Source organism: Vigna umbellata, chromosome 11 (assembly GCF_029865625.1).
Source record: "Vigna umbellata cultivar VRB3 chromosome 11, Vumbellata_1.0, whole genome shotgun sequence".
NCBI classification, from domain to species: domain Eukaryota; kingdom Viridiplantae; phylum Streptophyta; class Magnoliopsida; order Fabales; family Fabaceae; genus Vigna; species Vigna umbellata.
In genome coordinates this window covers 21,961,077-21,988,745 of record NC_142175.1, presented here as the reverse complement: position 1 = coordinate 21,988,745, position 27,669 = coordinate 21,961,077, and the positions used below count along the sequence as shown (strand labels likewise).

Genomic DNA, 27,669 nt, shown 5'->3' with positions numbered 1-27,669 from the left:
ATTAGCGAGTCAAAAAATTTCGAACCCAGCTCCACTTACCACAGGTTGATGGGTTAAATGAGTTGACTCACTCACTTAATTATATATTTTTTAAATAAAAAAATATAAATTTTTTGTAATTCAAATTTAAATAAATTTCACTCTAAAAAGATGTTAAATTCCAAAAACAATTCAAAATAATCAAAAAAGTAACATTCAATTCAAATGTAATCCAAAAAAAAAACTCAAAAAACAAATAAATAAGTTTATAATAATTTTTGTGTCATTTATCCATTTATAAGATTAGAATTTTGAATGGATAAATTTATAATGTTTTACTCTCTTGAAACAATTTTTTCTTTATTCCCATTTACAATACAAAAAAAAATGTTAACAAATAATATTGAAACATAAAATAATTAATAATTAATAATTAAATTAAACTAGGTGGGTTGGTGAGCCAACCTGGCTCACCACGAGTTCAACTCGGGTGATCTGGGTTCTAAGTGGGCTAGGTTGAAAATTGGCCTGTATAAAAAAAATTCATGTTTTTCAAACCCAACCCAGTTCGAACCCGTGGTGGGCCGGATTGACCCACGTGTTCTAACCCATTTTGACAGCACTACTAATAATATCTTTATTGATCTAGATGAAAGCTTCGAAATAAATGTGACATTTGGGTTGATTTTTGAAAGGATAACGATATTCTGACTCTAGATTTGAACAACGTTTTGACATATGTCGGCATGTGATTGGTTTATTTGGACAAGTTAAAAAAAATGACATGGAAATAGATGAATTTGGGGTTCAAGGGGTTTTCTTCTTTCTGGGTTTCATTTTTTAGGATTCAAAAATTTGATTTCTAAGGTGCGAGAGAGAGCTTATTGGGACAACGTTCATCGAGACGAGAAATCGCCGTTGCCGTTCAACGAACCTGCAACTGCCGCCGTTGACCGAACCTATATCCGCCGTCGTTGGGGCCGAACTTACCGTTGTTTTGAAGCACCGTTGAAGGCGGAAACCACAATTGACGTGGGGTTTCTAGCTTTGTGCCGTTCATTTCGCTGAATTGATGTTTGGAAGCACCGTCGAAGGCGAAAACCATCGCTGAAGACAAAAAAGCACCGTTTGTAAGTTTCTGTGCTTCATTTTGTTTTTTCTTTGTTGTTTTTGTTCGGTTATTTTCACTTGTTTTAATTTTTTTGGATCATTTTGGGGTTGTTCTATTTTTGAGGTGTAAAGTTAGTATTTTTTTTACACGCAAAATATTTTTTGGGTTTGTGGTTGTTGATCGTTTATTTTGACATCTCTTTTTTCTACAATGTTTCCTTTGACAGTCATGGATTCCATTAGACAACAAGGTCAAAATAATGTAAGTAAATATGTTGTATTGAAAATTTATTATTTTCTTTGAATAATGTTTTTTAATGGTTGATTTTGTTAAAAATTATTTTTAGTTTCGTTTGCGCCCGTGGTGTGACACCAAAGCTATAGTTGAGATAAATGGTTTCTTAAGAGACAATGATCGTATGCGTATCGGCGAGACTTCGTTTAAGTGATGTCTTTATATGCAGAGGCCAATTGACATATACACACCATTGTTGAAGGAAATGGTGATCTAGTGGGTTGGGCGCAACAAATCCTTCCTTCTCAAGCAAAGAATGGTATCGTGACTGATATTTGCATGAGTTTAGGATTGGGTGTGGGGGGTTGAGAGGTTAAATTTGATGACAATGTTTGTGGTGTTGTGAGGTAACAGTTTAGTTCTAAGTCATTAACTCTAAAAGACGTTGTAAATAGGATAAAATTAATAATAGAAAATAATGACAATGATGTTGATTGTGTATGTCGTTTGTATATTTTAGTTTGTTTTATTGAATCAATACTTATTTTTCGATGTTGATAGATATGTTGGGAGTGGTTTCTTCACTAGGAAGACCGTGAGAATGCAATCATTCGTGGTGCCTGTCATTTGGATGAAGGGCCAATACCACAGGATGTTGCATATGAGGTTGGGGTGGGTTGGGAAGAAATGATGATGAAGAAAATAAAAGACAACCAAAGGAGAATGGTAGAAATGAATACCGAGTTAAGGAATTTGGTTGAGAAGGTTGGTGCTGGGAGACAACAATGAGAAGAGGCTTGTTTTTTTCAACATAGTGGTCCCTCTGCTTCTGAAGTAGAAGGTGAACCAGATGAGGCAATCCCTTCTTTTGACACTGGCGCCTATACAAATGCGGAAGGTATTTTGAAGGAAGAGAATGATGATGTTCGCACAAATGTTCAGGACGTTCGACCTCTCTTAGCCATCCCTCCATGGATGCACCCGCATGAGGACGATGCTTTAATGGCCGTGGATGCCAAACAATTATACAACTTAGTGATTCCATTTGACCTTCTTGGAGGTAATGAATTTTAAAATTGGTAAAATTTTGTTTCATATTTTGCAGTGACATGATGACATATCATCAGACTTAATTTTGCATGTCTTGTGGAAGGATTGTTGTTGAAATTTGGGGTCAAATCCTTAGGAAGCAGGAGTGTTACTTTTTAGGACCTGGGAGGCAAGTGGACAACATAGTAATAATGAATTTGTGTGTGGTATTTTTTGTAACAGATTTTATGTTAGTCCATTGATGTTTAATTATGAAATGGATTTTGTAGGCGATGCTGTTTGCAACAACCATCTTCATGTACTTTGAGCGAAGGTCCATTGGAGTTGAGGAAAGGATAATCTTTAATCCATTGTATATTGTACAAGCAATTTGTTATATTTTATGTTGTAAATTTTGTATAAACATAAGATATGAAAGATGAATTTGTCATTTCGTTGTAGACCCGAGTCATATACGACTCATGAAAGAAAAAGATTAATCGTAAAGTCTAGGCATTGGATGACTACGTCAACTACTTTCATTCCCAGATCATTAGGTTTGGTGACATAATTAATGTTGAATTTGTGAGTGGAATTAAATGTCAGGCAATTTAGTTTGAATACAATGTAAATGATTTATTATAAATTTTTTGACACACACATTTGTTTGTAGTTGTTTGTCCCAATTGTCTATGACGGGCATTAGTGGTGCTACGCCATGAAGATTCCATCGATGAAAATGTTTGAACATGAGTCTCTCGGGAAAAATAGAAAGGATCACAACAAGATTGACACTTTGATTGTAAGTGTTGTAATTGACCCATCCATTTTGTTTTTCTAATTTGATTTTCTTGATAGAGGGAACTTAAACCCGTTATATTTTAGATTTTGATGATGAACAATTAAGTTATTATTAATGGGTTCTTGCAAAACAAATGGCATAACAAATGTTTTATCTTGATCATGTTTGTGCTAGATATGTGAATCCATTATTATTGATTGAGTCATGCTTAAAACAGATTGATAATCTCATTTCTGGTATAAATAATCGATTAAATAGGTACATAATCTGTTAGATTTAACTGATCCCTTAGGAAGCTAACATAGGCAAACTACTCTATTATAATCGATTATACAGGGTACGTAACCGATTAAAACAGAGAAAAAGCACACTCTATTATATAAGTGAGATAATCAGTTAAGGATGACAAATAGATGGCTAATATAGCTAATTGTGGAAATAATGGATTACATAAGTTTGATAATCGACTAAAACAGAGAACTTAGTCTAATCCATTACATAAATAACCTAATCTTTTAAGATTGTTAAATGAATCAATAGTAAGCTTAAGTGTTTAAACAATCTATTATACACATAGGATAATATGTTAAAACAGAGAAAAAAATTACTGATTATGCAATTAACATAATTGATTATACTACGCAGGATTTGAAAATCCTATATATATATATATATATATATATATATATATATATATATATATATATATATATATATATATATATATATATATATATATATATATATATGACTTGAAATATGTTTCAATAACGTTACAATTTTCAAATACTAAAATTCTTGTTGAACTTTGATTAAAGGTGGTTTCAAGAAACATTCTTGGAGGATCTACGCTTCATTGGTTGATTACACATCAAGATTCATTTAAGACTTTGTGCTAAAGTGGTTCTGATTCAATCTGCCCTTGGAGAGTGTTTTTTAAAGATCAGGTTTATTCAAACAATTTGTATTGTGTACCTATGTGGGTTTGCCATGGGTTAAGAGCTGTGATTGCTCTTGGTTTATTGTAAGAAATTGAGGTTGTTCATATCTTGGGTTACTATTTTGATTTTGAGTGGTGAGAGGAGTGCATTGAGAGGGTTATCTATGTATTCTTGTATATTCAATCATTATAGTGGAATCCCTTCAACTAAGGTTGTTGAATGAAGACTGGATGTAGGCTTGTGATAGCCGAACCAATATAGATTGTGTGTGTGCTTGTTGATTCATTACTATTTGTGTATTGATTTCAAGAAACCAATAACTCATAAAGATTTCAAAAAGATCATTAAAAAAAGCAATTTTAGAAGAATCATTTTTATAAATAGTGCAAGAATTCTGTTTAAAAGTTACCTTGAGTCCTTTGTCACATAGTTGACTGATGATAATTAGATTGTGCCTTAGTCCTTCCATATATAGCACATCTTTGATCATCAAGGTATCTCACTCCCAATATCTCCTTTTCCAAGGATTTTTTCCTTTATTGTTGTCACCATAGGTGACAAAGCCTTGCTCCTTTTTTCAGAAGTTTGTAAATTTCTTTTTATCTCTGGTCATGTGTCTTGAACATCCACTATCAATATACCACAATAACTTCCTTGGTTTTGATAGTTCCTGCAAAATAAAAAGAACAAGCTTTTTAGGTACCCAACTACTTTGTATGGGTCCTTTGGGTTAGATTTTAGAGATTTGAAATTATTTAACAACTCGAACATATCTACCACTTGAAACACCATAATGCTTAATTTTACATTTGTTTGAAGTATGACCTTTTTTCATACAATAAAAGCATGATACAATATTTGTGTTCCTAAAAGTTGTTCCTTTTTCTACCTACATCCTACGGGTTCTATTGTTATGTTTATTTTTAAATTTAGGAACGTACCTATTTCTAACAACCTTATTTTCATTATTTTTGCTACATTATCCTAAGGTTATATTATCTATTAATTTCTTACGATTCACACAAGATGCACATTCATTACTACTAATATATTTACCTTTTTCATAAAATAAAATTTTATTTTTCAAATTTTTATTTTCTTCAAAAATATTTTCAAAATTTGATTTAATTTTTTTTTCTTTAGAGATATTTTTAGAATTTAATTTTAACTTTTCATTTTCTTCAAGAACATTTTCGAAATTTAATTTTAATTCTTTGAAATCCTTTTTCAATTTATTATGAGCTTTATCTAGTTTTTCATATTCATTTATTAAAGCAACATAAGTTTCATGCAATTCATCTTCACTATATTAACTATAATTATCATAATAGTTAGATGTACTTACTTGGCTTCCAGTGTCGTCGTCTGTCATCAAACAGATGTTTGCCTCTTCATCAGAATCGCTCAGATCAGAAATTGTTTCATTGTGATCGTCCGATGCGATATACGCTTTCTTTTTCTTGAATGTTTTCTTTTCTTTCTTTTCTTCGCCCTTCTTTTTATTTGGACAGTCAGCTTTTAAGTGCCCCTTTTCTCCGCAACCGTAGAATTTGTAGTTTAAGGAAGATCCTTGGTTTTCTCTCTTTTCATACCTAAATCTTCCTTTTCCTTTTGACTTCACGAACCTATTGAGCCTTTTGATTACAAGACTCAAATTTTCTTCATCATCTGAGTCTTCAACTTCTATTTTGCTTTTGCTCCTTTCAACCTCAGATTTAAAGGCTCAATTCTTTTTCTTAGTTTTTGCTTCTTCTTCATCTAGTCTTCCAAAGTCAAGTTCATGCTCTCTCAACTTTCCAAACAATGCCGCCATAGTCATTGTGTTGAGATTTTGTGACTCAAAAATTGCAGTCACTTTTGGTTGCCACGACCTGTCTAAAGATTTCAAAATTTGGATATTAAGCTCATCATTTTCGAAAGACTTACCTAGTCCAATGAGATGGTTAACAATGTTGGTGAAGCGTTTATGAACGTCTAAAATTGTTTCTCCTTGCTTCACGCTGAACATTTCATATTCCTGGATGAAGTTGTTCTTTCTAGCTCTCTTTACGTCATCTATACCTTCGTGGGTTACTCTCAGCACTTCCCACATTTCTTGAGCAGTCTTACAAAGAGAGATCCTATAAAACTCGTCAATAGTTAAAGTAGATGAAACAATATTACGAGCTTTTACATTGTTTTGAAATCTCTTCTTATCTTCAATAGTCCACTAAACAGGGGGCTTTGGTTCTTGCATATTGTTAGTAGGAACAAAAGGGCCAAATGCAATAGTTTCCCAAATATCAACATCAATAGACTCAATAAATATTTGCATTCTAACCTTCCAGAATACATAATTTTCACTTGTGAATAGGGGTGGTCTATTGATAGAAGCACCCTCTGCAAAAGTTTGATATGATCCTACCATTTTAATAACTATCAAATCAAGCTCTGATGCCAATTGTCAAAGCGGCTGCAACGGAATGGTTAGCGTGAAATAACAAACCAAGAGGGGGGGGGGGGGGGGTGAATTGGTTTTTAATAATAATGTTTGCCTTTTAAAATTTCTTCTTAATTTAACTTACTAAGCAAATAATAACGATAAATAAAATGAGTAAGGTTGAGAGAAATTTGCGCAGATGATTTTATCCTGGTTTAGATCTTACCAATCCTACATCTAGTCGCTTATCTTAAATCAAGATAAACAGTATACTACTCACAAAACAATTACAAATTACAATCACAAAGAAACAATTTGTAAAAGTTTAGAAACCACCTCTCTTGATACCACAATAGATGAACCTGCACCTCCTTTGATTCTTCACAAAGGATGAAACACCTCCTTCGTATACTTCAAGAAGGATGACTTTCTCTTCTGAACACTTCCTTAGATGCACCAAGGATGAACCAGTTATTCCTTTGTCACCGCAGTAGCACTTCACCAGTTCCACAGACAAGAGTTTCTTTAGCTGAACCAGATCACACAATTCTCAATGATTTCTGAGTTTTAGAGTACAAGGGAAGAGTTATTTTTGAAGAAAAATGAGAGCCTATTTATAAACTCAGGAAAATACTCTCCCGTTCTTCATTTCCAGCCATTTAACGCTTTTAATCGATTAATATTCTTGTTTATCGATTAAAATATGTACAACGACTAGTTTTAATAGCTAGAAAACTCCAACAGTCACCTTTAATCGATTTTTAATCCACATTTTAATCGATTAAAGCAAGTTTTAATCGATTATTGCAAAGGCAGTTAGAGTTTTTCAGCTCCTATCTGGATTAATCGAATATCACTAGGTTTAATCGATTAATACGGTACGTTTTTTACTCTAAACATCAAATTTGAAATGTGAAAGTACATGGAATCAAACACTACTAAGAACCTAAGTCCTAAACACTTAATTACAATTATTACAAAAGCTTTCTATAACAATACAAGTCTTCAAAGGATCTTCTTGAAACTTGATATATCTTGACTTGTTTTGGACATCATCAAAACTTTATCTTCATCATTTTGCTAACAGTAAGCACATCAAACAACATGAAATTGGGTTCTGCTTCTTTCATTCTTCATTGTTGGTGTACACAAACTTTCCACAAAGTACTAAAAAACAAAACTATCCTAGTTGTAGTTACCCACACACTCCAACTCCTATATACGGTTAAAAACAATTGGAAAAACTATTCCAGTTCGATTGGGAAGCAAAAACTCTGATATCCCTACCAATATAAACAAGGTGCAAAAATGTTCCATAGGAAAATTTTCATGTTCCTCCAACAAGAATTCATATACCATCTTAATATCTACTTTTCCGTTAGGAAAGTAGTTCCTACACACACTATGAACACCAACTTTATTTAAATCTATTACTTGTCCAACCAGAGGCAACCCTAACGCTAAACAGATGTCGAATTCATTAAATTCAACAATTTTGTCCCCATAAATAAAAACCCACCCATGTTATCAACCCATCTACCACATAACTCAGATAGCAAATTTCTACCTATCTTAATAGACTCTGGCAACCATAATAACCAACCAAAGACAATGTTCTCAATATAACGCGTCTCTTCACCAGTCAGCCTTTGGTTCAAACCACCTATGAACTTTGTCTTACAGGAGTGTCTAAAAACTAACTACATACAAAAATATGGTTTCTATTTAAATACAAAAGAACCCAAAGTTTTTTTAAATATTAATATAACCCCACATACTTTCTTCACCCATGATAAACTCCACTATGATTACTAACTTCCTCCATTGCAACAATACCTACAATATACCAAATAAGGTCTCCAAAATCAGAATAAAACAACAAAGGAAAATTTAAAACAAGTGAAAATAACCGAATAACAACAACAAAGGAAAACCAAAACGAAGCACGAAAACTTACAAACGATGTTTTTTCGTCTTCAATGGCATTTTTCGCCTTCAACGGTGCTTCCAAACGGCGTAAAGCTAGAAAACCTACGTCAATGGTGCTTTCGCTCTTTAACGGTGCTTCGAAACGACGATAGGTGCAGCTCCAATGACGACAAATATAGGTTCGATCAACGATAGCGGATGCAGGTTCGTTGAACGACAACGACAATTTCTTGTCTCGGTGAACGACGTCCCAATAAGCTCTCTCTCGCACACGAGAAATCAAATTTTTGAATCCTAAAAAGTGAAACTCGCATAGAGAAAAACCCCTAAATCCCCAAATTCATTTATTTCCACGTCATTTTTTTTAACTTGTCCAAATAGACAAATCACATGCCGATACGTGTGAGAGTTAAAAGCTTGTCAAAATTTGGAGTCAGAATATCGTTATCTTTTTTGAAATAACAATTTTAAAAAAATAAATTTTAAACCTAATTTAATTTCTAAGATGAGTTTTATATTTACTTATATATTTTATATATTGTAACTTAACTTTAATTTAATGTAGGACTTCCAATAAAATGCAAAATCAATATTGATGACTTTAGTAAAAAAAGTATCAGTCTACTTTTTTTGTTGAAAATTTTAAAGCTCCATTAACTTAAAAAAGAAGTAAAAGCAAAGTTGAGAAAAATATGAGTTTAGTAATAATTTTTTGTTTTGTATAAATCGTATTCACACTTTTTTTTTAGTCAAAGTGGTATTTAAAGACAACTGATAAGCTTCTGTACTCCTTAAAAGAATGATATAACAGAATAAAAAAATTGGACAATCATAATTATGGTTTAGAGCATATTATTTGGACAAAAAATTCTAAGAATAATTGAACATACTTTTCGTCCTGATGTTGTAAACGAGATAGTTCTTCTTAATCGGAGTCCGACACAAAATCTTAGAAGAGGCTTGGAGTGGATACAAAAGTAAAAAAAAAATGTATTTTTCCGGATTTACTCTGATAATATTTTACACTGTTAACACTTTAACAACTTCAGCAGTGTCTCTCAAATGCCTAAATTAATGGCATCAATCAATTGCTTGAAGTTATATGTGATTATCAAAAATAAAAAGGGACACTGACTTCTTCACCTTAGCTTCCAGGACCTGCTAGCTGCTAACTTCTAAGAGTAATGGTGAGAAAAACTCTAATTTAGATGTAAAATAAATTTAGTCATGCAAGAGGGGAGTACCAGGTCAGTTACTTGAAAAGAAAACTTGCAGAGCTTCTGCTGAAAGTTTATATGATTCATCCAAACTATCTGAAGTTAATGAAGAAGCATGTGGGGAGAGGACCACATTATCCAAAGCAAAGAGATCAGTGGGAACAATAGGCTCATTCTCAAACACATCCAAGCCAGCACCCCCTATCTCCCCTTCCATCAAACACTGCACCATTTCCTTTTCATCAATCAGACCTCCACGCCCAACATTCATAATAAATCCATCTTTCCCCAACGCCAACATCACTTCCCTATTCACTATGTGCCTTGTTTCTTCATTTAATGGGCAACAAAGCACAAGGACATCACTATCACCAGCAAGCTCAACTACATTAGAATAAAAGGGGTATGAAATAAATGCCTTCTCCTTTCTTGAATTGTACATCATTATGCAACCGAAGGCTTCAAGCCTTTCGGCAACTGCTGTGCCAATTTTTCCCAATCCAACAATCCCTACTCGCTTTCCTTTTAGCTGAAACACAAAGCTTAGTTACCATTCATACTGCAAAATTTATGTTTAATTTGTCTATTCTAATGAGTACTAAAAGAAAACCATTTTACATGAAGTGGACTTTAAATCTAATTCAATCCTATACAAAGCAAGATTAATAATCTTACTTAATAAATCTGCTTTATCAATAGCTGATGTAAAACTTCGAATCAAACTTGCACATGATTATAGTTGATATTGTTAAAAAAGACATGTTTTGACTGGATTTTAGCAATCACAACTGTGTAGGTTTTACTCCTTATGTAATGATCTCCATTCAGGATTTGGTACTTTCCGATAGATATTTACTAATAGTAGAGGGTTATAGAAAAACAGTGTTATACTTTGGCAGTACTCCACTCATTGAAAATCATCATTCAAGTAGAAAAATAGGAGATCGGAACCAAAAAAAGTACCTTGGAAAAGCACATGCATAGATAGAAGAAGTAGAAGAATGAGTAGCAGTACCTTGGAACCAAAAAAAACATTCAACGGCATAGAAGGACCCCGTTTCCGAACATGTCGATCAGCGGCAGAAATTTTGCACAGTACATCAAGCAACAACCCCACAGCCATATCAGCAACATCCCCTGCATGATCTCCAGCAGCACAGGCAACCTGAATACTATGACGGCTGCATTCAACCAAGTCTATGTGATCGGTTCCAGCGCTGGTGGTCACAATGATGCGGAGTGATGGAAGGAACCGGATGACATCTGCTGAGACCTTCTGTGCAGGGTTGCACAATATGGCTTGAATTGATGACGGGTCAACCTTTTGCTCAGTGAGGAATTGGTGGAGAGGAACTTGTGAGGAGAAAGCTTTGAGGAAACGGTAGTTGTGAGAGTTTTGTGCTTCAAAAGTTGGGAAGATTATTGGAGGACCAAACACTAGGAGTGGTTGAAGCTCCTTATTATCTTTGAGGTTGTGCTTGTCTTCCATTGCCATTGATGGTTGAGATCCTGGAAATTGGTACTGTCAAACTATAGAAATATTTATTCATATTTTCAATCTTATTCTAAAATCCAAAACACTGCAAACTATCAAGGACAGAACTAAAAGATGAATGGTACTATTGCATTCTATATTCAGTGCACATTCAGCCACAATAACCACAAAACAGAAGAATAGGAGTGCCCTTTATTTTGATCACCAAGGACAGTTTGGGTATACTCACAATGCCCCATTTTTTCATAACATTTTCCATTTTCTGTTTTCAAACTTGAACACACCATGTAGATATGTAATACTCATTCAAATTCCATTAAGGGGTTGGCAGAAAGTGGAATAAAATTCAAAACCTTGAGGAAACACGTACTAGAGATGAAAATTGGAAAAACTGTATCAAACAGTTCATCCACAAAGAAGAAGTAAATGTTGATGAATGTAACGTGCTTATAGACAAAAGCTGCATCTAAACCAAACCGAATTAATTGCTTACCAGAAGACATAAGCTGAGAAAGCTTGCTAGAGAAGTAGAGCGGTTGAGTTTTGGCTTTGGTACCACAACTCCACCATGCGCAGTGGGGAATCTTGGGGATGAAAAGTTAATTCGATCTATATATTAAGTGCCAATAATTCACAACAACCAAAATACAAAAGTAATTTTTTTTTTAGAAAATGTCAGAATTGCTTTTTAATAAGCTTTTATTTCTTAATTGGTATCGACTTAAATAATTCTAATATTTTAGCATTTAGGTAGTTGTCTCCTAGTGTCTCTCATGTCACATGGAACATGAGCCACATTGACATTATGCTTGATAAATTTTTTAATAATCCGGCCAATTATCAATTTGCCTTTGTAACCCTTCCTCATTTATTAATTATTACTCTTTTAATTTTTGTGTTAATTAATTAATTAACTAATTTAAATTTTATTGTTAAAACTAATTTTAATTGTAAGTAAACATTTATCCCAAGTTTCTTTTTCTTTTATAGTATGAGATTTTTTTCATAATTAATTATTGATGTTTTCTTACTCTTTTAATTTTTTGGTTAATTAATTCATTTAAATTTTAATGATAAAAATAATTTTAATTATACAAGAACATTTATCTCAAATTTATTTTTTTATGGTATAATACTTTCTCACCATTAATTATTGATATTCTACTACTCTTTCAATTTTTATGCTAATTAATTAATGGCTTAAATGCTTACTTGGTCCAATTTTTAGTGGTAATTTTCAGTTTAGTATCCGATTTTAAAAGTGTAGACATTGGGTCCCTGTGTTATAAAAATTGTTTAACTTCAGTCCTATCCGTTTAAGGGTGTTAAAATTGATAACGTTAAAGTGACTGTGGATGTGAGCTGTGCAAGAAATGTTGACATGACATGTAGTTAACCTAAATTCAGTTGACGTGGTAGGTAAAGTTTATGTTACGTGTATATTAAAATTTTAGGGTTTTTAATTGGGAAATAAATCCCTATTCTCTTGTAATCATCCTCTGTAGCAGTGCGACTCTACCGCTTCTTCACCTCCTCTGCCTTCCTCTCAGCCTTCACCTGCTCCTCTTCCCGCTGTCGCCTCAGCTCTAACTTCGTCACCTTTAGCACGACTATCGACACCCGGTTCACCTTCTTGTCCACCTTTTTCATCGCCTTCTCTAGTTCCTTCTCTCCCGGACGACCTCCATTGTTGGCTTCGCCTTCACCAAATCTCGACTCCATCAAAAATCCAAGCCAAGGACAGTGCCTTCCATCAGGTTTGTCATCAATCCACCAATTGATTTCGACTTTGCACCTCATTCTTCCCTTAGATCTTTCTTTCCTTCATCTCTGCCCGATTAGAATCTCATTTACATTCCATTTCACCGATTGAAATCGGATTCTAGCCACTTCCACTGTTTAAATATTCCTTTGCTCCGTTTAAAAGGTTTTCCTCCGATCAATCTCTCCTTCCCACCGTTTAATCGGTCCATCACATGGTCTGTGCTTCATTTAGGATTTTGCACCGATTAAAACATCCTAAATCCTCAACCCTAGAAATTACACCGAATAAAGATGCCATACCTTGTACTGCATCAAGGAAATTATAGCGGAATTAAAATAAAATTAATAATTAAATTTGTTAAGGTAAATAAATAAAAATATTTAAATTTTGTCACGTTGGATATATATTTTGCCACATCAATTAACATTTAACGCCATTGCTACCAACTTAATGGACATGACTTCAGTTATACAATTTTGAAAACTTAGGGACTTGATATATGTACTTTTAAAACTGGGTAGTAAACTGAAAAAACCCACTTAACATAGGGACCAAGTAAGCATTTAAGCCTTAATTAATCAATTTGTTTAAATTATATTGTTAAAATTAATTTTAAATATAATAAACCTTAATTCGATAGGTCCGAAGTTGCACGTGGAGGACGACTCAAATTTAGGATCTAATAGTTGTGTGTGAAAGACCAATGGTGTCAATTAGCTGCGTGTGAAAGGCAATAAACGAGATAGGTACAAGCTGTGTGTGAAGGACCAATAATGTGATGTGTCTGATAGTTGCGTGTGAGGGATAATAAATAAGATAGGTACAATAGTTGTGTGTGAAGGACCAATAATATGATGTTTCCAATAGTTGTGTATGAGGGACGAGAACCTAGTCGTGCCCAAAAATAGGTGTGGGAGAGGATTTGAATCTCCTTGATTATATAGTCCAAATTTTTTTAAGATTATATGATCTTTTTGAATGATGTGTCAGTGATTTAGGTATGAGTTATCGAATGATGGATGGATTGGAATGAACAATTTAAGTTTTGTGGGCGAGTTTGATTTTGTTATCTCCATGTTGTGTGTTATTTTTGTTGGCTTACCCCAACTTGTTTTTATTTGTGCGATGATCGTATAACTCGTGTCGTTGTATGAGAGCAGATAATGTTACAAATGAAGTTAAACATGCATATAGTGGAGAGGCTTGTTGGGAAAATTCTTGGGATTTTATTTGAATTATATTTGGAGCACTATTATGTAAAATTTGAAATCTTTATATTACAAATGGTACTTATTTCGATTTGAAATAAATTACCTTTTATAATATTAAAATTTATATTTTCGTGAAGTAAATGGACCTTTTATAAATCACTGTGATACCCTAAGAGGGGTGTTACAATTGGTGCCTCCATAATGTGATCAAAAGCACCGTCTGCTGGCCACACCAACACGTCTTCGTCTTAATCCCTATGTGAGCATTTGTTCCCTAGTTGGTTTCTCTCTTCGGCGAACATCCACCATGTCTTTGATGCATTCTCTATTCAAATCTCAAAGACTTCAATCTCTATAGAGTGGAGATCTGTGAGGGTTTTCAACTAAATGACATCATAAAGTAGAATTTGCGAAGGTCCGAGACACGCAACCATAGAGAGTAAAAATGCGAGCAAGGTGATTGAGTTGGTGAATGAGATAACAAGTATCTCTGATTACAAGCCTTTGAAGCTGCTGATCTCTTTGTGATTTATTTTGTGTTTGATTTTTTTTCTTTTTCTGAATAGTGGTGAAGATCGAAAAATGAAGATGATTGAATCTATGATTTATAGTTGAGGAGATGGATCTGTGATGGTTTGTGTAGGTGAATGATGATGGGGATGACTTTTTCTTTTCTAGATTTACAGGTTGCAATTCGAAAATAGTGTGTGAGAATGTTTTTGGTTTAAAACATGAGGCAAAAATGATAGACGAAATTAAAGAATGGTGATGAAAACTTTTTGTTGAAATTTATTTTGTAATTCTGAATGATTGAATAAATTTTATGTGTTTTAATTTTTTTGCAAATCTTATTCTAGGATGAAAATAAGAATTGACTTAAAGAGAAGATTTAAACCACAATAATAAAAATCTAATAAAAATTAATTTTCTAATGGGACATAAAAATCCAAAATTTGAATATGAAAAACAATAATCAGTACAAAAGCAAATAATAATTAATATATCTGTTGATAATTATCGAAAGATATATTTTTTGATAATTAGCGAAAGATATATCCATTGATAATAACTAAAGTAATTACCTAAGGATGAATACGTTAGTAATTAGTGAGGGACAAAATTTGTTAGTAAATCTTACTAATGACACTTTTACCGATGAATTTTTATCTATCGGTAATCCTTCGGAAAACAATGATTATTGACAAATTTTTATAATTTTCGACGGATAATGACTATCAGCAAATTCATATTTTTTGTTTATAGTGAACACTTTAACAAAAGATTTAGTGAGACTTTGATATTGTAAATATGGTTATTTAAACTTCACAAGTCTAAATATACTTCAACAAAACAAAATGGGGCAAGATTTGTTCTATACATCTCGAGCGTGGGACAATTAGTGGGTGATCTAATAACGAGTGAAACAATCGGTTCAACAAATAACAAATCTCGCTAGGATAAGTGCTAACTCATGGATCTGATATCATGCTAAGAAGTGGATTTTAATCTTAACTCAATCTTACAAAATAAACTTTTAAAAGCGAGGTTTGAATCCACTTATATACTATAAATTAACCTTATCTCTAGTCGATGTGAGACCTCTAACAAAATACAAGATCAATTTCATTGATGAATTTAGTAAAAAAATAAGTATCAATCTACTTTTTTGTTGAAAGTTTTAAAGCTCATTTAACTTGAAAAAAAAGAAGTAAGAGCAAAGTTGAGAAAATATGAGTTTAGTAATACAATTTTTTGTATAAATCGTTAAAACGAGTTTACATCACTTGAATTCACACATTTTTTTAGACAAAATGGTATTTTAAGGCAATTGATAATCCTATGTACACAGTAAAAGAATGATATAGCAAAATAAAAAAATGTTGTACAATTATAATTATGGTTTAGAGTATATTATTTGGATGAAAAATATTTTAAAAATAATTGAAGATATTTTTTTGGCTTGAAGTTTTGAACTAGATAGTTCTTCTTAATCGGAGTCCAACATTTGTAGTAAAGAACAAAATCTTAGAAGAGGCTTGGAGTGGATATAACAGTAAAAAATTGTATTTGTCTTAGGGTTAGACAAGATTCAAGGACATATAAGTTGTATGATCCTATTTCTGAAAGGATTATAATAAGTAGATATGTGGTCTTTGAAGAAGAAGATAATTAGGATTGGGGTACAATTCATGTGGAAGATTCTTTGGCTAGCTTGGATTGGAATGATGATGACTCTAAAGCGAATGAAGATGAAGTTGGAAACAATTGAGAAAAGAAATAGAAATATATTCACATTGAGTGAATAACAACCATGACAATGTGGGATGAGAATGTTAATAATAATTCAAGAGTGAGTCTAAATATTTCATTGGATAGAAATAACAAACTTAAACACCATATAAAAAAAAAGAAGATTCATAAACTTATTATCTTAAAATTTTGGGTTGAAAGTGTAGTTAAATTCTTATGTGGGTTGAATTAAAGTCACATTTATGCCCAAGTTACATTTATGTAATCTCAACCTAATAAACCCTCGTAAAAAAAGCATTAGTGGTATCACGCAAGTTATTATCTTAAGTTTTAAATTGAAAATGGATGGAAAATTATGTAAATGGCAAAGATTTATTTGAGGAAGAATTCAACAAATCTATTCATGTTCATGACAAATTATCCAACTTGCTTTGAAGAAACGAAAGAGGAAGAAAAATGGATAGTAACATTGAGAGTTAATTGAGGTATAAAACTCAACATATATGATTTCAGCTCAAAACTTTTCAAATTATTTTGTTAATAAATTTTAAAAATTTAATCATCACTAGTAAAAACGAGTTTTTTAATGTGCTATATACGTTTCAGTTTCGAAAAAACCGAAGCGTATAAAAATGTGGTGGCATTTTCGTAGTTATGGCGACATTATATGCCTCGGTTCATTGAGAACCAATGCCGAACAGGTATATTGTCTCGGTTGCTACTCAAAACCGAGACAGTATCTCCAGCCAGAACCAGAGATCCTCTGAACCGAACGTTCTAATTCATTCTGTCCTGCCACAAATACACACACATCCTCTGAAACCGAACGTTCTAAAATCCATTTTGGTAAACTATATTGCTTCGGTTCCTATTAGCCGATGTCGTAGAATCTTTATGCTTCAGTTTGCCCACGGACCGAGGTAATAACATGCGTTTAGGTTTAAATTTTGCGAAGAAAGGCACTTTTAAACAAAATGCCTTCGTTTAGGTTTTACGCCGCTACTCTCTCTCGCCCTTGGGGTTCTCTTCGCGCAATGTTTTGTTCTCTTCTTCACTCATCTATCGCAGCTTCACAAGAAGGGGGAAGCACCCATCTTCATCTTTTTCTTTTCTTCTCGCTTCGTTTCGCCTAGCAGTGAGGGAGGTGTGAACCTCTTTTTCCTCTTCTCCAACTCTAGTTCATGTTTCACATGGGGGAAAAGTCCACTTCGCTTCTCGGTGTTGGTTCGTTTATGCAAGAAGGAAGGCGACTTCGAAAGCTTAGGCGCATCTTGAGATTTGAAATTAGGGTTTTAATTGTTCTCTGGTTTTGGGAATTTATGTTCTTATTATCTAATTTTGCTATTTAAGGATTTAGGGTTTTCGTTTCGAGTTGGATTTTTGATCTCATGGTCTTGCTCGTGTATTTTCTTTTGCAGTTGGGTCTGGTTGTGGTGGTTTCCACATTCGAAGCAACCTAGACGATGGACACAGGTCACACCTGATCGGTCTCGCGAGACAAATGAAAGATAGCGAAACCGAACGTAAAACAAAGTAAAATAAAAAAACACTCTACTGCCTTGGTTCAGGTCCCAATCGAGGCAATAGAGTCCGACATACTTCCTCAGTTCAGTAGGAACCGAGGCAAAAACCTACACCTTTTTGCCTCGGTTCACAACCGAGGCAAAAGCCTACACTCTTTTGCCTCAGTTCACAACCGAGACAAAAGACCTACCCTTTTTGTCTCGCCTGTATATACCTCGGTTACGGAACCACTGTTTATAGGCGAAAATAACCGTTTTCGTTTTCCTTTACTACACTAGTGCATCATTGATATTAATAATTATTATTAGTAACTATAATATATTTGTATATAAATTATTAAATATAAACTTTAATTTAATAGTTAAAAATATTAATTGTAATTAAAAGGCGTAATTTTGATTAAAAATAATTATTAATAATGATAATTTTATAAAAATTAGGTGATACGAATAATTATTATTAATTATTCACTTAATATATCAAAGTAAATTATTTTTTGTTATACAAATATTTGTACCACTCATTATTAATAAAAAGTATTTTTATTAATAGCAGAAGTAAATTTAGTATCTTTAATTTCATAAAGTAACACGTATAATTTGAATATAACTATCAATTAAATAATTTTATAACATTTTATTATTTAATACCAATGTATGATATTTAATGGAACAAATTGTATCTTGTACCTAATATTTCATGAATGTATCATAGATACTAATAGTTTTTTTCTTTTATAAGAAAAAACAAATATGATTAAATTAGATAATTGAGTTGTCCTAATGATCATATATAAGAAAAATGTCAAAAACAAACTTAAAAAAAAATACATCTTCCCTACAAAATCCTATTAATACAAAATTTGTAAATCTCTAATAAGAAAAGAACTTAGTATTGGAGAGAAAAGACATTTTTCAAAAATAAAAAGAAAATAATAATTGAGTAGAGGATTTCTCAAGATATCTCTTTCGTGATTGACTTTCATTAAAAAATCTCTTATATCCTTAGTTCTAAAAGGTTAAAGTTGTTTCCAGATAAAACTATTTCTATCTTTGTCTCTCACGCTGGACAAAAATAACTTAACCATACTAAATTATAGTTAAATGTATTATTTTATACTAAAAGAAACTAATCTATTTTAATCAAAAACTGATTATACTATTATCTATTTCAAAGTTAAAAAAACTGAACTCGTGATATTTTCAGTATAGTTTCTGCAGTTAACTGAAAACTACTAGTTCATAATATCTATTTCATACTCATTCCGGAACACTACTTTCTCTTCCAACAATATTCGGTATATTATTTCACATTAAAGACTCTCTCTCTCTCTCTCTCTGCCCTTTAACTACCTCATGTCGTTACCTTCCAAGTTTAATCTCCTCTCACTTCTTTTACTTTTATTGCTGAAGCCCTCGTGGTTTCATCGTGGCCTTGTTTTCCAACTAAAAGAAAGTCAGTCAAGAATCACACAACCATATAATATCCTCTTTTCCTAGATACTCTTCAATCCTATTCCCCACTCTCCAATGCTAACTTCTACCCTTTAAAGGCTAAACATAGACTACGTGCATGTATACATGTCATTCACCCTACTTTTCATGACAAAAATCCCATATAAGCGACAAGGTATTATTGGTAGTCGGTCTAAATTAAAAAAACATACACCAACCTAAACAAATATCAATAGTTATCTGCTGATGTAACGTAGGTGGCAATACCTACAGCAAATCTGAGGATGTGTAAGGACAATACAGAAAAATGAGTAAACATTATTGAACTTATATCTTAACTCAAGAACTTCCATGTCTAAAAGCGTAAAGATTGAACACATTCGATTGTACACATACACTTATATGTGATCCCAACCCATGCTTTGACTTGTGTTAGAACAAAAACTTCATAATCATCTACACTTGATATTCTAAATGGAACACTGTTTCTATGATTCCAAATATTCTACTTCCTCAAATATTCTAAATGTAGCCTTTTACTCAACTATCTCTTTTTATAAACCAGACTCATCCTTTCTAAGTTTCCACTTCCATTTTCCAAAGTCATATTAAACAATTTTGGGTCCTTAACTTCTAATCCGTCCTCTTTCCTTAATTTTACGTATGTTTTCCACTTAACCTATGTAGTTTTTCCTACCTTCAGACCCCATCCCCATAAGAATTCCCTCTATAATCTCCTAATCCTTTTCCACTCACTCAGTGGTATTTTAAAGATTGATAAGTAATATAAAAGAATAGTAGATATTACCTATTTGATTAAAGTGACCCTCTCAGCAAAATATATGTACCTCCCTTTCCACATAGCTAACCTCTTCCTCATCTATAATCATACTCTGCCATAATTCCTTCTTTCTAAAATTATCCTCTGCAGTTATACCCAAGTATGCAAATAGTATTTTCATAAGATTACAGTACTACTTATCTTTCAGCCATTGTGACACAATTCAACTTATAATTGCTTCTATTTCCTTGCACCCTCATTTTATGGTAAGACTCAGGGGATCCGATTTCCATTATTTTCTTTTCAAATGATACATTTGTGATCTTAATGCAACATTTTGAGTATCGACCAGTTGGAATGCATTATTGTACCGTACAATCAAAACGATCTTGGATATATTGTCTTGTATAGTTGAGATGATCTCGAACAAATTATGAGAGAATCACGAAATATAAACAGAGATATTTTAAGAGATATACTCGGATACATCGGAAACTTGGAACGATAACAAAGACGCTTACTTTAAATCTTATCCTTAATTAACAAGTTAAACAATAATCATTCATTATGGAAAACAAATCATGCTAGCTAATCCAAACCCATACACAAGGATCCATTATAAATAGGATGAATTTTACACGTAAAAAGACCTTTGATAGTATTTATTACTTATCCATAATGAGTTTACTTAAGCTTAAGAGAGAGAAAATCATCACAGGAACACAAACATAATGGAAGAAGAATTCATTTAGTCTGCAAGAACAACAACAATTATATTTGTAATTAACAGGTGTTGGATATCATGTAATATTTTAAACAAAATGTAGTAGAAATATGTGAAAGGCCTAATTTTAAGAGCATATCTAACATGGATGTTTATACGGAGAAGCTTAAGAATAACTTTCTTTTCTACCACAAACATACGCATGTGTTTAGGAGCAACAAGGTCAGGATCTTTAACATTGACTAGTTTATATATCTGCATAGATTTCTTCTTTGCAAAACATTATACTTATTTGAAAACAAAGAAATCTACAAGATAAATGTACAATATTAAAACGAAACACTGTGTATACGATCTTGAGAGAAACAACATAAGCTAGAACAGTAGTTTTTTCATGCATCTTGAAGAATCCTACTTTTACTAAATATGTAGGAGAAGAATCTAAAGAAAATACTAAAATAATTAAGAAAAGCATGTACTCTGTGCTATAAAAATGGACTTCAAAAACTTACCCAAATAGAGTTCTGTAGCACGATATTGTGCTGTCAAAAGAACAAGTTATTCAGGCAACATAACTGGAGTGATTAGGGGCTTATTCGAGAAAAACGCTTCTAAATTCCCTCCAGCAAGTTCACACATATTCATGAAAGATTCCGCAGTAAGAACAGCAGCATGTGGAGACAAAACCACATTATTCATTTCAAAGAGCTCTTGGGGAACACGAGGCTCGTTCTCAAACACATCCAAACCAGCACCTCCAATTTCACCTTCCATCAAACACTTTACCAATTCCTTTTCATCAATAAGACCCCCTCTTCCAATATTCACAATAAATCCTCCTTTTCCTAACGCCAGAATGACTTCCCTGTTAATTATGTGTTTGGTTTGCTCATTTAGCTCACAACAGAGCACAAGAACGTCGCAAGTAGTTGCAAGCTCAACAACACTGGAATAGAAAGGATATGACACTGTAGTTTTTTTATGCTTAGAGTTGTATGAGATTATGCAACCAAAAGACTCGAGCCTTTTCGCCACTTCCATGCCAATGCTTCCCAATCCAATAATCCCAACTTGCTTCCCTGATAACTGAAGTAACACCAATGCTTTATGCTTTTGCTTGTTTAGTGCACTATGCATGCATATAATGTAGAATGATCTAATTATGAAAAAGGGGATATGACAACAGTTTGAGGTAAGAAGAACAAGCACTAAAACATGCATTTTCCCAGTTGTCAGTTTTCTTAATTCCATGGAAATTTATCAACTACAAAAAGATAATACTGCAACATAGTACTGAGGACAAAACTACAAAAGGAACCATTTGTATAAATCAAGTGATGAAATATTGTCGGCATGTCCTCCTGGCAAGAAATACAATTATTATTATTTATTTGACAAGCTTCATAAAAGTTACAAATATAGTTGAAGTGCGCTTTCATAATTGTGTGAGTATCAAATCTCAAATTTACTCATACTAGGCACTATTTCCTTTTTCTATTTTAAAATTCTTCTCAGCATTTCCACAATATTAGTTGAAGCATTCAAAGTAAAAAATTAATAAAAATACTTAATATTACAAAAACTGCTAACAAAAGACTCTTACTACATTCTTTTGTACATATTCTTTGGTATTTAAAGTTTATCATAAATCACAAAATTTTGTGAATCACATTTTTTATGTTGAGATTTTGTAATTTTCAATAAATATTAATCAATAGAGAAAGTATATTATTGATTCAGAGCATCTAACTCTATGGTTGATTACTATGTGTTAAAAAACACTGGTTAGTGTACATTTGTATTTATGGTTGATCTACTTCTCATGAACCTGAAACCAACACTGGTTAGTGTACATTTGTAATTGTGGTTAATCTGTTTCTGATTAACCTGAATATTTGGGATTTAGGATTTTTATTATATATAGGATCACAAATGGACATGTAAATATGCATAGGAGGAGAGAGATTTTCGGAAGCACTATGTCCCACATTCAGCATATAATAATTAATGAATCTCTAGTTTAGAGGGCTATAGAACCTAACCAGAGCAAGTACCAACTTGTTATGTTGTCTATAAATAGAGGTTGAATTGTCCATGTTTTACTCACCTTAAGTGTGTTAATTCAAAATATATAAATATAAATAATAATATTTTTTTTTAAGAGATTACATAATATACCCCTACTTTTTGTTGTAAAATATTGATTGCAAAAGAACATTCGGTTACAACGTTACTATTTTAATATTTTACTAATTGCCAACGTTAAAATTTTATGAAACAACGTTCAATTTCTTTTTATTATTTTTGGGGCAAGGTTCTTTACATGTTCTATAAATAGAACAACTTTTCTCATTCCAGGCACATCAAAATTATTTCTCTCATTTTCTCATTTTCTTATTCTCTTTTCTTCTAAGAAAATCTTGGTTTAATTTATAATCTTTTAAAGATCCTTTCTAGTTCTGAGATCCTCAGAAAAGTTGTGGGAAGTTTCTTGGTTTAATTTATACTCTTTCGAATGTGTTAAAAGTCGAGATCTTCTATAGACAAAACTTTCAGAGGCTAGCAAGATGCTCGCAGCAACAATGGCTTCTGATCGCATTTGTAGGGACCGCGAATGAGATGAAGAAGAGGGAGACGAGGCGACAACTTAAAGTTTGTTGGAGTTAGGATGATGAACCCTAATTTTCATGTGTCATGCCTTTGTAATGTTTGAAAAAAAGTGGAGAAAATTTTCTCTCCAGAGAAAGAAAAAGAAATAAGAAGATGATGTACTTGAGTAATTTTTTGTATACTTTACCTACAAATGAAAGAAGTACAATCAGGTATTTACTCGTTTACCATTCTTAAATATTTTAAAATTGCGGTGTGGGGGTGTAGGTAATTTTACTTAATTACTTGAAGAAATAAGTTTGGCTTTTCACGAAATGATATTACTCTAAATATAGAAGTAGAGAATATGTCATTATATATTTATATATGAACGACATGCTATGCAATCAGATAGTCTCTAAAAACTAAGGTTTCTAGGATCAAATTTTGAAATGAAAGACATGGGTGAAGCCAATGTGATTTTAGGTATTAGAATCATAAGGAAGGGAGATAGTATATTACTATCTCAAGAACGATACATTGAGAAACTTCTTAAGAAGTTTGGGTTTTATGATCTAAAACTAGTGAGTACCCCTTATATGATGCAAATTCTAAATTAATGAATAGAGGAGAATCTATATCTCAGCCTCAGTATGCCTAGATATTGCTGATGTAGGAGGTAGACTGAGTAGGTACACTCAATGTCCAAATCAAGAACATTGGGATGCACTTTCCAGGCTTATGAGATACTTAAGAGGTTCAATGGATTATGCCATTGAATATAGTGGATTTCCCGCTATACTAGAAGGGTACAATGGTGCTAACTGGATCTTTGATTCAGATGAGACAAAATCCACTAGTGTTTATGTATTCACACTTAGGGGTGGTGCAATTACATGAAGATCAGTCAGGCAATCAATTATTGCAAGATCAACAATGAAATCTGATTTTGTTGCTCTTGAGATGGCTGGTAATAAAGCTGAGTGGTTGAAAAACTTCTTAGTGAACATTTGGCTAGGAATGAAACCAACCCCAATTACAATGGAAAAATTGACATATATAATTTAGATACAATTTGGTGAAACAACTACTAAAGAGTAGAACTATTTTCATTGATTATGTGAAGTCAAAACAATATCTAGCAGATCCTCTGACAAAACCTCTAGGAAGACAAATGATATTAGAAACATCGAGGGGAATGAGACTTAAGCCACTTGCAAACAAACAAGTGATGGTAACCCAACCTTTATGATTGGAGATCTCATAAATAAGGTTCATATGGGTAAAAACAAGTCACTTGTTAGTTCTGATAGCACTAAATTGATTTTAATCAACTATTTCCCTTCCTATGATGTGTGTGTGTGTGAAAGTGCTAAAGACTGCATTATTGAGAGGCTAAACTTTGTCATTAAAATTCTATGTGATGAAAGAATTTTAGTTTAAACAAAGTTTTAATGATTTTCATATCCCTTATGGGTGGTGTATGGTTTGCAACATACACTTGATGAAATCACCTATATGAATGTCGAGTGGGGCCGCTTGCATGAGATTTTGGCATGATCTCTAGAGCACTCATGAATACCGGGCACGTGCATGGCCTAGTAAGCACAACACAGCGATAACAGCAAGGATAGTGGGGTGTATTGTGATTGATAAACCTCTAACACACGTCAAGTGTCTTTGGTTCATATAACTTGCTATATCAACTACATTGTGTATTAAGTATCTCAATCTAAGACTGGTTCATATAACTTCCTATACTAGCTCTAAAGCATTACATCCTATGAGACCTAAGATAAAAGTTTCTTATCCTTATCTTTCTTTTAATGTTTGAACTATTTGAGCCAAAAAACTTTTATTTCAACTTTCTTTTGCAATAAGTGAGGGATTGTTGTAAAATATTGATTGCAAAAGAATGTTGGATTACAACCTTAATATTTTAATTGGCAACATTAATATTTTATTAATTGTCAATATTAAAATTTTATGAAACAACGTTCAATTTCTTTTATTAAGAGATGCAACGATCGATTTCTTTTATTCGATTTTTTCAAGATTATTTCTCCATCTTCTCATTCTCTAAAATATTCTCGAAAGTATCCTGAGGAACTTACTTAATGCACCGCAAATAAATTTTTAAGAATAATAAATCTACACGTCTCAGGAAAATTTGTTTGTGTTTTGTCAACTTTTCTACAACATTTTTTAACAAATATTATATAAATACTACCTATTATTTTATTTTATTTTTAAAATTCCACTACAAATGATCTATTATCTCCATATATTTTTTTGTCAGTTTTATTTAATTTGTACCACTTTTTCGTATTTAATCTTATTTTCATTTTTATGCATGTAATGAATTCTTAATTTAATCTCGATGCATACAAATTTATTAAATAGCTCTCATACATTTTATCTTATATTTAAAGTTTTTCTTGTTTGATTTTATTTATGGAGCACATTTTTAATATGATCTCTGCACATAAAAATTTCCTTAAGAGATTAAAATTAAATGATAGCCTTAATTACTTTTTATTTTATCATACATTTTTTGTTAATTTGATCTTCAATTAGTAAAAAAAAAAATTATCTTTAATTTACAAAAGGTAACAATATAACTTTCAAAAGCTTTAATCAAATGCTTCAATTTTGACAAATACAATAACAATCCATCAAAACATCGCTGTTAATATATATTTTCATTATATCATATCATGTGTTGTATACAAATTAGATTGTGTAAATTAAAATCGTAAGTTTTTAATAGATTTAATTAGATTTTCTATTAATAATAAATTCAAATTGCATAAAGTAAAAGCAAAATTAAAAGGTAATTAGACTTATGTTATACTTTTAGTTTGTATAAAATTGGGATTCATATAGTAAAAACTGTAAAAGAATAAGAATATATATATATATATATATATATATATATATATATATATATATATATATATATATATATATATATATATATATATATATATATATAACAATGCAAACCTTGGACCCTAATGGGAATAAATGCCAGGGCGCATTGTGGCCATTCTGCGTCCTTAACCACCGATCTGCCGCAGAGATTTTCCTCATTCCGTCAATGAGCAGACCTACGGCCATATCTGCCACATCCTCCGAGAAAATAGCTCCGGCGCCGGCGACCTCGATTCCGCGGCGGCGACACTCACGGAGGTCGATGTGATTTGTTCCGGCGCTGATGGTGACGAGGAGGCGGAGCGATGGGAGGAGGTGGAGGACTTCAGCGGTTACGGAGTAGCCGGCGGCGTCGCAGAGAATAGCGGTAATAGAGGGAGGGTGGTGGAGTTGAAGGAAATGTTGAAGCGAGAGATCTGTTAGGTGAGAATTGAGAAAATGGAATTTGTGAGAGTAGAGAGGTTGAAGTGATGAGAAGCAAAGAGGAGGACCCAGAACCAGCACTTTGGGAAGACCTTTCATGTCACTGCTGCTATGGTTTGCTTCTTTTGTCATTGAAGAAGCTTTGGATTGAAGATGCTTCACTCTCTCTAAACCCCCATAACCCCAATCCTCTAACAAACTATATCGTTGAAATCCACCACAAAAACAAAGACAAAACTCACACATTATGCAGAAAAAATATATTTATTTATATACATCAAAATATAAATTATTCTTCTTATAAAAATATTTTTAATTTTACATAATTATTTTTAATGTAATACTATAATTTAATTAAAGAAACGAAAGTATATATCAGGAAAAACAAATGATACTGTAATATATTTTCTAAGAAAGATAAATAATAATTAAATTGATATTATTTATGCAATTAAATTTCTATATAAAAAGAATTATCTAAAATTATATATATATATATATATATATATTAAATGAGTTGTAATTCGAATTATGTCTTAGCATAGTTCTCACATTTTCAAAAATTAACAAAAATTAACAATTGTAATTCAATTTTCAATTTTCAATTTTTGAACTAATAAAATAAAGTTACCTTTCGTAATAACTTAATAATTATTTTAGATGTAGACTCAATTGTATGAAAATATAAAGAAAACGTATATAAAATTAAAAATCACAGGAAAGTTACATTTTCTTTGACCTTGATTTTAATTTTACTTTTCTTTCTTATTAAATTATTCATGACGCGAAAGATATTTCCATTTATGTTGTCTTGGTCTATCAAATAAGAGGACTAATACTTTTGGAAGTAAAACATCA

At 32.3% G+C, this 27,669-nt stretch overlaps 2 protein-coding genes and 1 long non-coding RNA gene across 6 annotated transcripts; all 3 read right to left on the bottom strand.

The window, feature by feature from the left end:
* Window positions 1-7,376: 7,376 nt before the first annotated feature.
* Window positions 7,377-8,739, bottom strand: LOC148191184 (uncharacterized). Its single transcript, XR_015782824.1, has 2 exons — window positions 8,473-8,739; window positions 7,377-8,351 (listed from the first exon to the last, which is right to left on the bottom strand). It is a non-coding gene; the product is annotated as an uncharacterized LOC148191184 (long non-coding RNA).
* Window positions 8,740-9,410: 671 nt separating this feature from the next.
* LOC148191183 (phenylpyruvate reductase-like) lies at window positions 9,411-11,769 on the bottom strand. 4 transcript variants are annotated; one of them, XM_088101510.1, is made up of 3 exons: window positions 11,650-11,769; window positions 10,677-11,170; window positions 9,411-10,190 (listed from the first exon to the last, which is right to left on the bottom strand). In XM_088101510.1, exons 1-3 carry the CDS (start codon window positions 11,657-11,659, stop codon window positions 9,693-9,695), a joined length of 1,002 nt encoding a protein of 333 aa, XP_087957636.1. In that variant the 5' UTR covers window positions 11,660-11,769; the 3' UTR covers window positions 9,411-9,692. The 4 variants fall into 4 exon arrangements, with proteins under 4 accessions (XP_087957636.1, XP_087957637.1, XP_087957638.1 ...); XM_088101511.1 differs by having other exon boundaries at window positions 10,677-11,191; window positions 11,650-11,728; XM_088101512.1 differs by having other exon boundaries at window positions 10,677-11,183; window positions 11,650-11,723.
* Window positions 11,770-21,187: 9,418 nt separating this feature from the next.
* Window positions 21,188-27,047, bottom strand: LOC124847022 (glyoxylate/hydroxypyruvate reductase HPR3-like). Its single transcript, XM_047324407.2, has 2 exons — window positions 26,461-27,047; window positions 21,188-21,951 (listed from the first exon to the last, which is right to left on the bottom strand). The coding sequence occupies exons 1-2, from the start codon at window positions 26,941-26,943 to the stop codon at window positions 21,424-21,426; spliced, it is 1,011 nt and encodes a 336-aa protein (XP_047180363.1). The 5' UTR covers window positions 26,944-27,047; the 3' UTR covers window positions 21,188-21,423.
* Window positions 27,048-27,669: the final 622 nt, after the last annotated feature.